This window comes from Empidonax traillii, unplaced genomic scaffold (assembly GCF_003031625.1).
Source record: "Empidonax traillii isolate 1590-97213 ecotype Southwest subspecies unplaced genomic scaffold, ASM303162v1 scaffold771:size604852, whole genome shotgun sequence".
Taxonomy (NCBI): Eukaryota; Metazoa; Chordata; class Aves; order Passeriformes; family Tyrannidae; genus Empidonax; species Empidonax traillii.
The window spans coordinates 1-17812 of record NW_020955964.1 but is presented as its reverse complement, the minus strand read 5'-3'; the positions used below and the strand labels follow the sequence as shown (position 1 = coordinate 17812).

General features: G+C 44.2%; 2 protein-coding genes and 1 long non-coding RNA gene across 6 annotated transcripts in view; 2 read left to right on the top strand and 1 right to left on the bottom strand.

Annotated features, from left to right (window-relative positions):
- Positions 1-6336, bottom strand: part of USP35 (ubiquitin specific peptidase 35) — a 27795-nt gene extending 21459 nt beyond the window's left edge. The window contains exon 1 of one of the 2 annotated variants that reach the window (XM_027901309.1): positions 5583-6336. The gene's annotated coding sequence lies outside the window, so the exon portion shown is untranslated. Of the gene's footprint in view, positions 1-4910; positions 5015-5582 lie in introns of those variants that run through there. The other variant, XM_027901308.1, reaches the window with a different exon arrangement.
- LOC114066544 lies at positions 1566-17806 on the top strand. The gene is made up of 3 exons (XR_003573200.1): positions 1566-1575; positions 8033-8036; positions 17373-17806. It is a non-coding gene; the product is annotated as an uncharacterized LOC114066544 (long non-coding RNA).
- KCTD21 (potassium channel tetramerization domain containing 21) lies at positions 5051-15987 on the top strand. Of its 3 annotated transcripts, none has more exons than XM_027901310.1 (2): positions 5051-5118; positions 13114-15987. In XM_027901310.1, the coding sequence occupies exon 2, from the start codon at positions 13141-13143 to the stop codon at positions 13924-13926; it is 786 nt and encodes a 261-aa protein (XP_027757111.1). In that variant the 5' UTR covers positions 5051-5118; positions 13114-13140; the 3' UTR covers positions 13927-15987. The 3 variants fall into 3 exon arrangements, with proteins under 3 accessions (XP_027757111.1, XP_027757113.1, XP_027757112.1); XM_027901312.1 differs by lacking the exon at positions 5051-5118 and adding an exon at positions 6807-6989; XM_027901311.1 differs by lacking the exon at positions 5051-5118 and adding an exon at positions 6807-7031.
- Positions 17807-17812: the final 6 nt, after the last annotated feature.

The window sequence follows — 17812 nt, the reverse complement described above, 5'->3', positions numbered from 1 at the left end:
ACCCAACTACGCTCTAGAAACCAGAGAGGGAAAAGAAATTTAAGCAAAGAACAGCATTGATCAGCTTAGCTTCATTCTCCAAAGTGAGTAAATTGCAAAAGAAACCGAAACCCAACTTCAGGATGAAAAATCACCTTGGGCTTTGCTTGGGTTTAGTTGTCATAATCTATACTGTTCAGAGGTGTTCTTACAGTTCTCTTCTACCTGTTTGTTTTTTTTTTTTCTTTAATTAGGATTCATTTCAATTGAAATATATCCAGTTATTTCTAAATCAATTCACTCCCTTATCCCTGCCAGCAGCTGTTTTCCAGTAAAGGCTCCTTGGTATTTTTTGCAGAATGCAGTATCAGTTCCCACACACCAGATCTTACAAAGCTCTGAAAACATAGATACAAGATGTACTTTACCTTTGGGAAATCTTAGTAATCAATTCAGCACACTTCCTACAGTGGCATCATAGGGAGTTTCACAAATATCACTGAAGGAGGGAAAAAATTCCCACCATTCAAACATAGAGTGATACGTAAAGTGATTTGCTTCTTACTTACAAAGAAGAAGAAGATCTACTTCCCTGAATTCCCTGGAGGTCTGGAAGGACAGAAATGAGACTCACCTTTTATTGTCCTTAACTCCTGCTGAAATGGTTTCTTTTATGTCAGCCAAGACATTACTGCTATTCCTGCTGCATCCTCCAGGCAGCCAGAAAATTAGAGCTCAATCCTGCAGCATGCTGAGCTGCTGCAGGATGAAAGGGAGCTCACACGTGTTTTGCTAGAGCACAAAATACCTCACAAAAAATACTGTGTTCTCTAAAATTTCTACAAAATTTGCCATGACTTGGCGTACAACTTCTTACAGGAAGTTGTCCTTCTTACAGAAGGACCACTCCTGTTGTCACCTCTCTAGGTCTGTTTTCCAGGAACATCAAAGTAATTATGCCCTCACGATTTTTTTGCAGGGAATAAATGTCCAACGAAGCCATAGGCAAAGAGGATTTTTTTTTAGTTCAAATATATGCCTGTTCATCGAGCCAAGAAGGGTAAACCACAGCATGGAAATCATTACCACATCTAACAGATACTCAAGCTGTTCTAGTAATGTGAAATATTGAGGCACATCCAGACCAGAGACTCATAGAATGGTTTGGCTTGGAAGGAACCTTAAAAATTATCTAGATCAAACCATTTGCTCAAAGTTGTGGCAGAGCCAGCAGCCAAACTTCTCCAGACCTGAAAATACATTAATGCTGATGCTCCACTGTACTTTGCTTTCAGCTGCTAGTTGCCCCCAATAAAGTGCTGTGGCAGAGCAGAGCACCAGGTTAATGACATATGGGCAGAAATTCAGAGCTAATAACTGCAGAGAAATCCCATTAAATACCCTTTTAGAAAGAGAAGTGAGATTCTACTCATCTGCAGTCATAACAGGGAAAAATTCCTAGCACAGAGGCCTAGTTGAATTTTTTGCACATAATTGTGATCTGCCTTTCTAAATTCACCTTCTCTTTTCAAGGAGATCATATATTCTTTGCTTCCTGTCCCAAACTGTTTTCCAGTGACAGATTGCACTTGTGTTGTGTATCTCCTACTCACTGGAGTTAATTATTTTCTGCTGACAACGCTCTTAATGCTTTCCTGTCCTCAGAATCTGAACCACCCTTTAGTACAGCACCACAGGCGATAGCAGATTTGGAGCAAGAGGTTGTCCCCATGCTCTGCAGAACCTTTCACCCTGCACAGCAGCCTTCTGTTCTCTCCAGAGAGTCAAGATTCATTTAAAGTATCATCACCCCAGTGGACTGTTGGCATTTTGCATGGTTTTGTAGTACATCAGGAGCTCCACCTTGGGAACTACGAGTTTCTCTCCTGTGGCCACACAGTTTTCTAAGGAGTCTCAAAACAGTAATTAAGTAGGAGATATCTATCTGCAATCAGCCTAAATTTACCATACAGTAGTCCCTCCCTTCATTAAAATTTGTTGATGCTCTAGATCCAACAGACCACTGCGGACCCTCTTCCTTTCTTCTGTAGTGCTACATATTTCATTGCTCTTTTTTCCTCTAAAACATTATAAAGATGTTTGACCGCATCATACAATTCTATCAGACATCTCCAAGTGACAACAGTGCTGGGCAGGCTGCCCTGTCTCAACCCATCTATCTTACCCACCCTACCCTGCTCTCTTATTCCTCTGGTGCTTCTTCCTTGATCCCTTTGATGCAGATAGATCCCAAACCCGCCCCCCCTCCCTTCTCTTGCTCTGTGTTTTTTGCCGTTAGGCACTCAGTCATCAAATTTTAAAAAAGTCTTTGGCTGGATGTCAAAGTGATCAGTGCAACACCAAATAAAGCCTAAGGCTCTAACATTTCATCCTCTCTTTCTCCAGACTCCTCCTTCCAGCTCCATTCCTCCCCTTCAGTCAACAGCCACATACATACACCTCTAGTACCAACTGGTATCCTTTCCTAATAAAGCATCTCAAAACCATCACTAGTGTATTATCAGCCATCCCGGTATGGATACAGAAAGCAAAACACGAGGAATTAAATTCCTCCCTACCATTGCCTTCAAAACCAGCAGCAGAGGAAGGCACATGAGGCAGGGCATGCTCAAACCACCAGCCTAACAGTGTCAAACTGCTGGCTCTATGGCTAAGCCCAGCAACAATCCCAGACAAAAATAACCCACCCCACTTGCTTTTTAATTCTCTGAATATATTTGGCACTGGAAGCTCAAAAGCTTTGTCCTGTCCACACTAGATAAGTTTTTCCCAGTTTCTCTTCCGCACATCCCCCAGATGAAGATATCTTCCTTTTTTACCCCCAGAAGATTTCTGCTCTCCTCCTTGGCCAGAGCTCTTAGCCAGGGCTCTGCTACCTTACTTCCATGGGGCTTTATACTAAGAGTGTCCAGATCCTGCACTGACCTTCAGGCCAACATCCTTTTTATCATCATCCCTGGAGACTCTATACATATCTACTCCGGAAAGCTGCTTGTTTTCTTGAAGGTATTTATAGCATTAATAGCACTCTTCTTTCTTCAAGTTTCTGTCTGCTTCTGTCTCTGTATAGAAATTAAAACCCTGGATACAACCCAAGGAAAAACCACGTCCTGTTCACCAGAGCATACCGGACTCAGGGTGGATACTGCTGACGCCGGCTCGGGTTCATCAGACACTGCCTCACTGCTTGCAGATACAGAGATCTCCTCCAGTTTTTTGGTGGTGCCTTAAGGAAAACTGGGATATGATGCCACTTGAGATCCCAGTTTCCCTCCAGCTTTGCATCAGCCAAGTCCAGAAACGAAGAACACAAAGTGAGACCACGGCAAACTTTGCTGACTCCATTACAAGGATGCCTAAGGCATTTTGAGCCTCCTTCCCAGGGGGAAGCTCAGCTACATCCTTTCATCCTGATGTAAGGCATGCAGGTGAAATTTCTCTGCCATCAGATACAGCAGGGTATAGTTGACTTCCCAAAGCATTTTGAAAACCTCACAGCAGTGGCAAATATTTCAACATCCGCTTTTATCCTTCAGTAACACCTGCAAAGTCTAAGCCAGGGCAGATTTAACCTGAAACAGGGTTGGATCTCAGCTAATCCAAATTTGACCACTTTTAGAGTCTTTTGGTTCCCTATGGGATGGGAACATCCCTGGGTGTCTCTCACCAGGTCAGCTTGTCTGGAGAAAACCTGAACCCATCTTGGTCAGTTTCTTAAAACAAGATGCTACCTTATAAACAGGTTTGCAAAGCCCTGCAGGCACCAGAGGAATGCACACACCCCCACTTCCCAGTGTTGCTCCCTCCAAGCATTCCCTTGCACCTTGAATCCTAAAAAGCCAAATCCTCAAGAATCCCTCCTCCACCATTCCCTTCTGCATCCTGATCACAGAGAATTCCTCTCTCTGAGCATTTCTCTGGGAATTCTGAAACCTGGGCCTCTCTCCTGAGCTCCTCTCTACAAGCTTCCCTCTCTTGAGCATCCTTCCTACACCTCGACCTTCTGAGAAGCTCTTATTCCAACCATCTCTCCTACATACCTCCCTTCAAGTCCTCTTCTACATCCCAAACCCCAAGCATCAAACCCGAGTATCCCTCCCAAGCATCTCTACTGTCTCCCCTTCCTCTGAGTATCCCTTCTTTGGAGCATTCCAGTTCCTAAGAACTCCATTCTGACCCCCAAGCACCCCTTAATCACAGCTTCTTCCTGCATCCTTTGAACAAGCTCCTGCATCCTGACTGCCACGCATTCCTGCCTCTAAGCATCCGTTCTCAACCCTTTCCTCCACGCATCCCAAGCATCCCAACTCTTGAGCATCCCGACCCCCAAGCATCCCGACCCCAAGCATGCTTCCTGCACTCCTTTTCCCCAAGTACCCTTACTGCACCCCTTCCCCTGAGCAGCCCATCTGCATCCCTCACTTCAAGCACCCCTCCTGCACCCCTCATTCCAAGCATTCCTCCTGCATTCCCTTCCCCTGAGCACCCTTCCTATACCCTTCACCCAGAGTATCACCGCTGAATCCCTCACCCCAAGCATCCCTCACCTTTCGCGTACCTCTCATCCTGAGCATCCCTCCAGCACCCCTTTTCCCGACTACCCCTCCTACACTCCTTCCCCTGAGCACCCCTTGTACACCAGTCACCACGAGTATCCCTCCTGCATCCCTCACCCCGACCATCCCTCCTGCACCTCTTTCCTCGACTACCCCTCCTGCACCCCTTCCCCTGAGCATCCCTCCTGCATCCCTTCCCCTGAGCATCCCTCCTGCATCCCGAGCCCAGATCACCCCTCCTGCACCACTTGCCCAGAGCCTTTTTCCCCTGTCCCCCTGCTTCCGACCACCCCAACCCCTGACCGTCCCTCTCCTGCATCTCTTTCCTTCCTTCCCCCTCCTTCCCCGCGTTACCTCCGGCCAGGACCGGGATGCGGCGTGGCCGGCTGCGAGCCGCAGTCCCGGAGCAGCGCTGGGCAGGGCCGGAGCGGCGGCGAACTACATCTCCCAGCGGGCCGGGCCGTGCCGTGCCGAGCCGTGCCGGGAGCGCCGCGCCCCCGCTTCCTCCGCCTCCCTGCGCCTCCCTGCGAGCAGCGGAGCTCGGCGGCTGGAGGGGGCGCAGGTGGGTCCCCGGCGGGGTTGGGAAGGGGGCGTGGGGAGGGCCGGGGGCACCCCCAGCGGAACTCCCCCAGGTGGAGGGACTGAGGCACAGGGAACGAAGGGGGACCGGCGGCCGGGAGCCGCGCTGATGGTCTGCTCTGGGATGTGGGAAGGATGGGTGAGCCCCCTCTGAGGTGTGTGGGTGGGGGGAAGTAAGGGGTATTTTTTAGTATTTTAAGCTAATTTAGTAGTGTGAGCGCCTGGCTGCGTTAGGTGAGCCGTACCTATGGTTGTCCCTAAGAGGGTCGGGCTCAGCGCCATTCTGCAAACTTTGCATTCCCCCACCCCCTTCCAATGAAAGATCTCCGAAATTTAAGGATTCACAGCACATCCTGTATGCCCACGCCCGGGACATGCTGCCAGGTGGGTCCGGCTGGTCAATGGCCGTGAGCTGTACCCTGCAGAGGGTCTAATTCTGGATGGTACATCCTTGTTACTGTGCTTTCTGAGTGGGATTTGTTATCGTGCAGCTGCATCCGTGCTGGGAATTAGCTGCCCTTTCACTGCAGGGGTGCTCTGGAAGTGATGCTGTCAGTGGGAAATGGGGTGGAAACTGGATTGCTGAACCCCCTGTGTGTGAATCAAGCAGTATGCACGTGGTGGGCTACCACGCGTGCAGATGAAGTGGTCCAGCAAGGGAATAAAGTGGTCCAGGAAGGAAATAAAGAGTATCTAGAAGATACTCCAGGGGTGCCAAGTGATACTTATGTGGATGCCTGGACAGGACATTGAAAAACATTGAAAACCTTTGCCAGAACTGACATTAAATTGGTATATTGGACTGTAAAAAGGGTATCACCTTGGAAGCAAGTGATGCTCCCCACTGCCACGAGATCCCAGACGGGCTCCCTCCTGGCTGCCGGTGGCAGTGCCCTCCTGACAGTCTGCGCTGCCCACCCAGCAGCCCCTGAGCCCACGGGTGTCGGAGGTCACACGAGGAGAGTGCTGAGCAGTGCAGCACATTGACTTTAATTGTCCAAACCTCGCTGCAGCCGCACGTCTCTGGCTCTGCACTCCCTCTCCCCCTCCATCTTGTCGTCAGCCGTTCTCCTTCAGCAGCAATAACCTTCATTTCGTTCTCCTACTCCCTGCTGTGCACTGCTGCTTTTATTCCTCTTCTCTCAGGAGGAACCTGACCTTAGTTTTATATCGCTCCTTGCTCTTACTAAAGGAGCACCGGCTCTCTTTTCCTACCAATGCCTCCCTAACCCCTCTCCTCTTTTTACTTAAATTCAGCATCTGCAGAGACCCTACAGGCAGCCTCCTGCGTTCGGCTGCATCTCTAAGCAAGCAGCCCAGGAGATGCTCAAGGGCATCGAGGTGCAGGTGTGGGAAGGGGTGAACACACGGCATCATCGCACCCACAGCAAACCAGAGTTGTTGTGGAACTCCCGGTCACCTTTCCCATTCTTCATGCGTCACACTGCCAGAGAGCAGAGTTTCTGTGTCTAAAGAAGCACGGCCAGAAAATTAAATGTAAATAAATATAAATAACTGGCTGCGCTCCGAAGGTGGATTGCCAGCGTGCCTATGGCCAGGTATTGCAGCCGCCGGCAGATCGATACCAATCCTGTCGTACCGGGAGAAAGGAAGGGTGACCCGTCGTTTCCTGCCTCACGCCTGCTGGGAATTTGAGTCCCCTCCCAGAGCTGGTCACAATGTCCCCCGTGCCAGCTTCGGGGTGAGCGGCCTTTCCCCAAACGCCTGCTGGAAATTTCCAGAGACATCACAGCAGTCCCGAAACAAAAAGCTGCTGTGCCTCCCCGCAGGCGCTGCGTTTTGGGATCTAGTGCTCCTGGCAGACACGCCGTGCTCTGCTTCACCGACTGAATTTTAAGCTTCTAAATGCTGCATTATTGGACGGGTTGATATTAAGTAAGTGTCCAAAATCAGGTGGGTCCGTCCTGCAACGATGGGAAAACGTGGGGTTTCCTCTGTAAGATTACTATAAATAAGCATATAGGCTGCAGAAACTGTTGCAAATCTTTAACCTTCTGTAATTGAGGATGAGCTGAGCTTAGTATTTGTTCATCAGGAATACGTGAAGGGAGGGTGAGTCTGTGCTTGCAATAGATTTTTTCCAAAATTATTCCTACAGTTCAGCTCTCATTGGTACTTACTGTCTGCTAAAAGCTAGGTAAGTGGTCAATTTAAGTTTTTATTTTTTTATCCCGTAAATATTTTTGCTTGTTCCCCCCCCCCTTTAGTTCTTTGATTATTATTTTTATCCTGTCTTTCATGGAGTTACTTCTAGGATTCAAACTGCCTGGTCTGCAGCCCCATCACAGTTGGGCATGAGCTCATAGCTGAGGGTCTGGATTTTCTCCGCAAAATCATCCCCTTGAGAATGGACAAGGCACAAAACTGCTCTGCAGGTAGAGTCACAGCAAGTGCCATGGGGCTGGCTGTGCCCAGATGTGGAGTTCTCAACTTCATTACGGTTTGGGGGTTTTTTTAACTCAAGGCTTGGATGTTTTGTAGAAACTGGAATTCTTATCTCAAACCAAAACAAGTGTGGAGCAAAGAGATATATGCTGAGTGTAGGGCAACTGGGGCATAACCTAGAGCAGAACAAACATTGTGCAAGAGGAACCATCCTTGCCTGATTATGTGTTCACCATTAATATGCTCTAGTGGAGCAGATTGGAGCCCCATCCTGCAACAACCATCTTTTGCTGAATCCCATTTAGAGGCTCCAGCAGCCATACAGGTGCCCAGCTATTTCTTTTTTCATATCTCCTTTGGAGCTGAAATCAATCCTGCCCCTTCTAAGGCAGAATTACTTCCTATAAAGCATTACCTAATCTGTCTCTTGTAACATTTATTTACTTGATGTAGCTTTCACCAGCTCTCTTGGGCAATACTCAAAAAGCCAGAGAGGTTTTTAGTCTGGCTGCTCTTCCTAATGCTTAGCAGAAGTGGTCCCTGGTTTGCTTTAATTTTATTGCCACTTAGGCATTCTTCATTGTGCCAGCATAAATAATTAATATCTTTTTTTTTCCCCTTTTTGCTGTGTATGTTTTTTGTGGATCATTTTTACTCCTCACCTATTTATACAGAAGCTGTACATACTTCTCTGTCTTAAATACAGGTTTTCAAAGTTTTGGTTGTGGAGGGATAGTTTACAGGTGAGCGAGCTATTGAAGGCTACACTATAAAATTAACCATCAGTGCAATATATAATATACATAAACTTGTGAGGCACTGGTACACTGCACAGAGAGCCTGTGGCTGCCCCATCCCTGGAAGTGTTCAAAGCCAGGTTGGGTGGGGCTCTGAGCAACCTGGTCTAGTGGAAGGTGTTCCTGACCATGACAGGGGGGTTGGAATGAGATGATCTTTAAGGTCCCTTCTGACCCAGGCCATCCTACGATTCTGTGATTCTATGAAATTAAAACCATTAGAAACAATGACTGTGTAAACAGCCACATATTGCTTCATCTGGCAGCAAAAGATCCTGTTGTTGTCACAGCAGACGTTAAGTTGTATTTCAGGGGGTGCTACAATTTCAAATGCCTTTAGTGCGATGTGTAAGGGCTTCAGAGGCCCTAAGCGGCCTGTGGGATGGACTTTGGAAACCTTAACAACTCAACATCATCATCATCTCCTACGTTCTTGCTTTGCTGCTCTGTGTTTATTTAATCTCATTAATTAAATCCTCTGAATGACAGTAGGATCAACCTGTTAACCTGATCTTGGGCATTGCCTTTGAAATCCGAAAGGATTGATCAATTCTTCCCCAACATTTGTAAAGTGAAATCTGTGCTTGCAGTCAATTTCCCAATAAAAATCCTGTTGTAAATTATCTTCAGATAGATATAGATACATATATCTTTTGGTAACCAAATAAACATATCTATAACTTTAGACTTTCCATTAAACTGCATTTTTTGGCTAAAAAGGATAGACTACAACTGTATGCATTTTTCAGAGTGGTTAAATATGTAATATTTGTGTTACTTGTTTACATTTTACTTATGCTGGCAAATCATGACTGAAGCTTTTTTTTGGATGATTGCTTGTGGGTTTTTGCCAACTTGGGTGAAACAGGCACTCAGTTAAATTATGTATACAGAATTTTATTTATTAGCTAATTAAAGCGCTCTTAAATATGATGACTACAGGAGAGGGAAAATAAGCTTATCCAAAGCTATTCTACATTCAAAATGATTAGGCAAACAGAGTGGTGTGATAATGATGGTTCTCAATACGTGAAGGCATCAGTTAGTGAAAACACGTAGATTTTGTCATTTCACATACTTTCATACCTTCCCTCTGTGTCAACCCCCGTTACTCTCCCAGGTTCAAACCACTTATTTGCTGAACTAAACTTGTGGGGTTGTTACAGCAGAAGGTTGTTACAGAAATATTCTCTATGCAGATACTGAGGATGCTCCTGTGAGTAAAACCCAAGTTAAAATTTACAAGCCCTGGTCAGTTGAAATGCTTAGATGCTCACAGACAGCTTCTATTCAGGAGTTTGACTTTTTCATAAAGTTAACCACTGCTAGTTAAGCACAAAATAAATCTTATGTTCTTTGTCCAAATTCACATCTTCAGCTCTCAAATTAGATCTCTAAGTGATCTAATTTGAATAAATTTTAAGTGCTACTTGAGGAGGGGCTACACAAAAGACTTTACTATCATTCTTTGCTTCCAAGAACCATAACCCAATTTGCACTTGTCCTTAGTGACTGCAGGTTATGGAATCATACAGTTATAGAATGGTTTGGGTTGGAAGGGACCTTAAAGATCACCTGGTGCTAACCAGCCTGCCATTGTCCACTAGACCAGGTAGCCTCCCATGTCCAAGATCAGATGCTCTTGGTACCTCCTTTTTTGTGGAAATGCCACCAAGCAGATGTGATTTTCATGCTGCATTCTTGTACAACCTTTATATTGCATTAGCAAAGTACCTAGGCTTGATAAACCAGGGTAGGGACTGCAAATGCTGGTTGGACTACCCATTTCATTTTAATTTTTAGAAGTTTATGAAAAACATTTTTTCATTAAAAAGTTTGTATGAAGAAAAGCAGCAAGGACTGACTTTCTTTCCCCAGCTACTGTCAAGCATGTTGGTTGCTCAGTGCATTAAGTCCAGGTTGATGATAAATCTAGTAGACACGGGGTGCTCATCTGCGCTGAAATTTTGGGTTTTCTGAGGTTCCCAGACCATCAGATTGATCTTCATACTATGAAGATATAGACCTCTAAGTCATGGGATGAATTAGGCAAAAGCAGATGATTAGGAATGACAGCTGGGGAATAGTTATCCTGCAGCCTTATCCACGGGCCAGATGTTTGCGTCATAAATGTTTGAAATTTAATCTAGTGCAGGGGCAGTGGGGAGGGTCAAAATAAAAGCAGGCTGGTGTCCTGGGAGACTGAAATCCAGCCTGTATGGGTCTGCAGACTGTAAAACAGCCATAAGCAGAATAGGCTGGCCAGGGCATGTGTCCGAGCAGTGCCCAGAGGTGAGAGAAGAGCAGAGCCCCCATGGTGGGGGAGTAACACCATGTCTGCCAAGTTCTGTGCTATTACACCCACAACTTTTCCAACATCGGAGCTTAAAGCTTGGGCAGATTTCTGATGCTATTGCTGGCAGCATAGATACAGCCTTCAGCTTTGAAGAGCTCGTGTTACTGCCATATTTTGTTGGCAGCCTCCCTTTTGGACTGCTGATAAAGAAAACAGTTACAAGACACTTTAACAGTATCTGTTCAGATTTGACTGAGCAGTCTGCTTCTCATTCAGGCTATTAGCCAGTGAGGCTTTGGATCAGAGTAAACCTAGGGTAGATGATGAGTCTGAAATTAAAATCTGTATCTTTGAACCATGTGGTGGTCTTTAGATTGTGACTTTTGACCATGGGCTTTGCCAAGTGAAGCCTTGTCGCAGACACATCAAAGAAATCTTCTCACTCTGCATCTGACTAAGGCTGGCCAAGAGCATGAGAAACCAACTCTCATGGTGTAGATAAAAAGGCTTGGGCTCAAAAATCTGCAAGCTTCAGCTATGAAGAAAGAACAGAAAAACTGGGGTTCTTTATCTAAAGCAACCTGAGGGGCAGCAGAGTTTAGAAGCAATAAACGTGGTCTTTGCAGTCACTGTCAGTCCTGCTTCTACAGGCTGTGTTATTTGCAGGGTGGTGTAGGGAAGCTTCTGTTTGATGAAACATGATAAAAAGTAAAACCCATTTTAGCCTTTAGGTTTTGGAAATGTCTGATTGATCTTGGAGCAATGCTTTTACAGTCATATTGCAAGCCCTTAGGGGGAAAAATACATGGCAGCCACTTGTGCTACAGAATTAGATCAGTTAAAGCCTCCATGTGATCAGGTTTAAACAGCTCTTGACTCTAAATTGGGTAGAAGTCTTCAAGAGTGGGAAGTACGCTGAGACTGCAGTGCTAAGGGAAGCTTAGCACTGGAACAAATAGTTTTTTCTGGAGTATATTTGGCTGAGGTTAGTCACAAGGATGGTCTTTGGTCACGGGCATACACAGGGTGTTGTGTTGATGTATGCATGCATCTTTATCTGCCAATTTTGTTGGATACATGGGACTAAGGGACACACAGGCAAAGCACTCTGGATTTAGAGATCTGCATCTTTCCATTATTGTGCACTGTGATATAGGCTGTGTGCCAAGGGCTAAAGAACAAAGTGGAATGTTAGTCCTAAACTAGAAGTGCAATACAAATTCTCATTTGACCTGTTAATTAGCTGCTCTAGGTTGGATCAGTTTTTCTAAGCAATATATGCTGCTGTCTAGAGATGTATTTGTTTTAGGATGTCATTAACACTACTATTTAGATTTTAGCAGCCATAAAAATTGATATTTAAGCACGAAATGACCTGTATTTTGCTGTGATTCCAGAGCTGATAGTAATGTGTAGTGTCTATGATTATTCCATGACTAGTTAGGAAAATGCCTGCCGCTGCAAGCAAATACTGTTGAGTTTCTTGCTGAACTGTTGATTGATTTGGATTCAGCAAACAAGGGAAAACAGATTTGCAGGTCCTCACATAGCAGGAATTATGGCCCACCTGTGCAAGACAGCTGAGCTGATCTGCAGTGGAGGTGGCGACGTAGCTCCTTTCTCTTTCCTTGCCCCAGCCCTGGCATTGGTCTGGCTCCAAGATACAGCTGAAACATATGCTAAATAGAAAATGTCGCATTTTCTCCCTAAACTGGTTCACTGTGGGGTCAAACAAGTGCCAGAGATGGAATAAGGGAGGGGGACTGTATGGTGGAGGGCCAAGGGAGGTCATTTCCCTTCCTAAGGCAGTGATGTTTAATTGCACCTTAAAATCGCATCCTCAGTTTGTCTCAGCTGATTGCAGGGGAGCCATGTGGAAACAACATCACCTGGGATATGGCCCAAATTAATCAGAAAATGTTTTCTAGGGTAAAACACATTGGAAGGAGGAAGCCTCGTGGGTTTTTTTACTGTCCTGTGCTTATGGCAGCAACTGCTCACTGTGTCAAGGAATTCTGCTTTAATCATATCTTCAAACACTATGGAAGATGTTGGGATGTGTCCAGTTCTTGTCCTGTCCTTTTTTGTCCCCTTTAAATTCTGTGTTCCTGAGGGAAATGGGATCATATGAGCCTAGGACACAACTCTTGCTTTGAAGTCAGCCACCACTGTAGGCACTGATGGGAGAGATTTCACTTTTAGCATGATTATAAAGCTTTGGAAGACTTATGTTTCTGGCACTAAACTGAACTAAGGAAGTCCTGTTCAAATCTGTTAGGAGAAAAAACCTATCCTTATGCTTGTTCTCAAGATACAACCTCCAAAAGTAATTCCCCACTTCTAATTTCTATGATGAATTCTTGCCACTTGGTTGCCCTTATATATTTAGGACTCTTTCTCTGTAGTTTAACCTTTCAAAAAGGTCAGTGCAACTAAATGTGTTGTGTTGGATTTTCTTTTTTTAATTTTTTTTTTTTAGAGTTAGTCCCAGCATCGTGATTTTTCCATGATGTCAGAACCTATCACACTCAATGTTGGAGGAAAACTCTATACCACCTCTCTGTCTACTCTGACTAGCTTTCCAGACTCCATGCTGGGGGCCATGTTTAGTGGGAAGATACCAACCAAGAAGGACAGCCAAGGCAACTGCTTTATTGACAGAGATGGCAAAATCTTCCGCTATATCCTGAACTTCCTACGAACTTCTCACTTGGACCTCCCCGAAGATTTTCAGGAAATGGGCTTACTTCGACGGGAGGTGGATTTTTATCAAATTCAGCCGCTGATTGAGGCCTTGCAGGAAAAGGAGGTAGAGCTTTCTAAAGCAGAGAAAAATGCCATGCTCAACATCACCCTCGATCAGAAGACCCAAACCGTTCACTTCACTGTCCGAGAAGCACCCCAGATTTACAGCCTGTCTTCCTCCAACATGGAAGTGTTTAGTGCTCATATCTTCTCCACATCATGCCTGTTCCTGAAGCTTCTGGGTTCCAAACTTTACTACTGCTTCAACGGAAACCTTTCTTCAATATCGAGCTACCTGCAGGACCCCAACCATTTGACCTTGGATTGGGTGGCAAGTGTGGAAGGCCTTCCTGAAGAGGAGTACACCAGGCAGAACTTGAAGAGACTCTGGGTGGTGCCAGATAATAAGCAAATCAATAGTTTCCAGGTGTTTGTGGAAGAAGTGCTGAAAATAGCCATGAGTGATGGATTCTGCATAGATTCTTCTCATCCACATACTTCAGATTTCATGAATAATAAGATTATTCGCCTAATTCGGTATAAGTAGGATGGGCTGTTTATTGTGGTGCAGGAAGCATGGAGATAACACAGGTTAAGTGTTTCCCTTTAAAACACACTTACAGCCTAATTCAGAATCACGCTTATCTGGATTAAGAGTCGCTAACAAGGAGATGATTTTCCTTTAATGTACTTACCAATATGACCTTTCAGAATATGTCCATATTCTAGATGGAAGCAATATTGTCTAGCGCCTGAATTAAGGACTGGTACTGTCTCTGCTGCCCCCTCTGACCTGCTGTACAGCTGTGGGGAAAATCACCTAACTTCTCTCCTTTCTACATCTCCCAGTTAAAAAATGGAAGTGATCCCTAGCCTATGTTGCAAGGGGATGTGAGGGTTCAGTCGTCAAGGTTTGGAATGTGTCTGGAGAACAGATGTGGTGAGAGATGCCATGGAACTGCGGCACAGCAGACAGCTCTATGACCGCGTTTTCCATGTCTTGTTGTATCACCTGTGTGGAACATCCAAGAAGCTTGGCTGGATCCACAGATAAGAAGCCTCCCCATGTGCAGTCAGTACAGCTGTAAAGGATGGTGCAAACTGCAAATGAGTAAGGGATCCCATCTCCCTGGGTTCAACAAAGAACTTCTGTCACCATCTGAAGCTGCCTTGTGCTTTTTTTCTGAACCCCGTGAGGAAGCCCCTGCTTTATTCTGCTTTCAGGGAAGCAATGTTGGAATAATGTGACTGGCATGGAGAACAACCAAGGAAGCCATAGAAGAGAGAATGGTGTTCTTACAAACAAAGAAGATTAAACTTTTACATTCCAAAGGCATCCAAGACAACTAGTCCTTTTTTTTCTCTTGCAGTTGTTAATAATTGTCTGGAGGATGCTGCTGAAACTTTCTGAGATGAAGGCAGAGTTTGGGGCAGAGGCCCCAAAATTTCTTCTTAGCATTTTAGCCTTTTCTGGCGTTCTTCTGGGCACATCTCCCTTCAGCAGTGCCTGGAGTGCGTCGAATGCTCTCTGGATAGGATGGATTCCATTTGAAAAGACAACATTCTCATCAGGTTACATCCAGCATTTTTCATTACAAAAACAGAAGCTCACTTTTCCTATCCTGGTACATTGGGCCTTTTTTTTAACGTCCGTGTGAAATGGTCAGGTCACTAAACAGCATTTTCCCCACTTGCTTGGCTTCAGTGTCAGGTTGTCAGAGATAAGGCAGTAGGAAGCCAGAGGTGACAACAATGGTCAGGCTCTTTCCTACACACCTGGTCCGTGCTATAATGAAGATTATAATTCAGTAGCTGCATGTTGTCTCTAAACATGTATTTAGAGACATCATTTGTGCCACATTCAAGATGGTTCCTTCTCAGCTAATTATGTTTAAAAGTATCTTAACTGTATTTCTCTAACCAGATGGCTATGAGTACATTAGAGACGCTCTGGAACATTTTCTGGTATCTTTAATGAGATAAAAGGGAAAATGCAATAACCAGGTTTTGCATTTAGAATTTAGCACTTCCAAAGGTTCTTAGCACAGGGCTGCAAAGCTCTGTATTACTCATGTTCTTGTTTCCCAAAGTAACTTGTCTGTCATTACATTAAGCTGACCTGTGAACAAGCATAAAGAAGCTCTTTTTCTTGTAAAAAACAGTGAGATCAGTATAGTTCTACGGCCCAAGCTGTAACTCCATGAACAACACAAATCAGCATGCTGATGGGAAAAATGCACATTCTGCAGCTCTTGCCAGCCTGTTAAAGACCACTGCCCTTTGTTTGACTTGGTGCTAAACCAGCATGATATACGTGGGACCATGTTGCAAGAAAGTACTGACTGGGCTTGAAGCCCTCAGAACCATTAAACCTGGCAAATACTGTGAATTTTAAGGACTGCAAACAGGATTCTGTGGCCAGATTCTGGCTTGAGTCACCATATTTATCTAGCTTTAGTTGCATTAGGAAGAACTTTTTTTTTTTTTCTCTTCATCCCTGTCCTGAATTATAAAGCATGTGTTTGCCACTCAGCTGGACATTCACGGAGATGACTATGCTGTGAATATGATTATGATCTGTAATATGAACCCTTTTTGATCAAATCTATGTCTTGAAACTTCAACCTTTGCTGAATTTATGATAACAGAGCTTTTGGGGACCATTGACAGTATTTCTTTTTAACCCACATCCTTGAGAATAGATTTTAAATGATCTTTAACAGGAGATCATTTGTCATCACATGTCATGACTAAAGTAATACTTACCTGTAGGAATTTGTTTCCTGTCAGCTTGAGTATTACGAAAGGTAAGAGCAGTGGGGATAAATCTCATTGGGAGTGGGTGGGGGGAATTCTGATCTACACCCTTTAAAGCTCTGGATCAGTACTACTCCATTCTGTTTCAGCAAAATAAAAACATTCCCTGGGGGATTTGAATCATTACTGCATTTTCTGGTGAAAGGTGAGTAAGAGTAGTCTGTAAAAGGAGAGAACTGAACTCAGATCTTCACCTGGAGTGCTTTAAGCCATTAGTCTCTTATGCAAAAGATGAATGACTTGAATACACACTTATTCGTGCTCATATAACTAAATCAGGAAAAGGTAGAGCTGGCCACAAATCTGTCATTTATTAATACATAGAGAGATGCAAATTATCTCTCTTCTTTATGTGGATAGATGCAAAATTTCCAACCAGTATAAAGACATGAGTGAAGCCAGGCTTCGGGAGGAACAGAAAAACTCAAGGTACCTCTAAATTGCTAAGCACAGTAAACATCTTTATGTATGAGTTACTATTTTTAATGCCACGGCCGTTCTGTGTGCTAATGGGGGACGGGAAATAGGCAGTGAGTGAATCACTGGTGATTGCAGGCAAACATATGTTCTATGCAGTTGCTATTTCAAACTACAGGCTAAGCTAAATCTATAGCTGCTCCCAAATTTTGCAGTCTGTGAGTTACGTTATAATGACTGTTTATAGGAATGTTCTCTATCCAGAGCATTTGTTTGCATTTTATCTGGATAGCTGGGTTTTGTTTACCTTCTTTTTCTGAGCCCTAGAGGTGTAACTTGCTTTTGTTTACCGGTGAACAGCACTGATAATGATTTTTCTCAAGAGCTTTCCTGAATTACAGAGAAGCAAACATGCACAAAGCCATTTTAAGTGCAGCACAACCCCATCACTAGTCATGAAAAGCACTTAGCATTTATTAGCAGTAACATCTAAAAATTATGTGGAATATTCACTCTCAGAACAAACAGGTGTTGTTTTTCCTGAAAAGGATCTAGTGACTTTTTTCCCCTTAAAGCTTGAAGGGTGTTTTCTTCTACATCTTGGTGCATAACTCCTGATTCTGCCATATGCCTGTCTGTGTTAACACCTTTGTGTACAAAATGAGGCCAAGTCCTGCAATTTTTTTAAATAGCCTTTTTTGGTGGTTTGTTTTGTTGTTGATTTTTTTTTTTTTAATGGCTACTGAATAGAACAAAAAGCAGAAATATATCAGTGTTAGGGCAGATGATAAACAAGTTGTTAGCTGTAGTCTAATGTCATTTTCAGGCCTGGACTTCTGCATAGCACAGTGGTATTTCTTATATGACAGAATTATTCTGAAATGTCTTAATGGAGTCCAGAAATAAACACCTGTGGATTTCTGTATGTGTTTTTAGACTTGATAGCTCTTAAATATCTAACAATGTCCACTTATAATCACGGAACTGAAACTATACATAAATATTAAGACATACTTGGTTTATACAACTGTTAAGAGTCAGGAGGATGTGGTAGGAGGTGTGATTGTTGCTGCAGGTGATGGTGAGGAAATAAATAGTTGTAAAAATTTAGATCTGAAAGAATTCACATGTTAACAAGAAATCCAGGTTTAGTAGGGAGAGTATAGAAACTCTTGATGTGTTCAGGAAAAAAAAAAAAA

Excerpts from the sequence above, each read along its gene's own strand:
- KCTD21 (XM_027901310.1), top strand. The coding sequence starts at position 13,141 with ATGATGTCAGAACCTATCACACTCAATGTTGGAGGAAAACTCTATACC.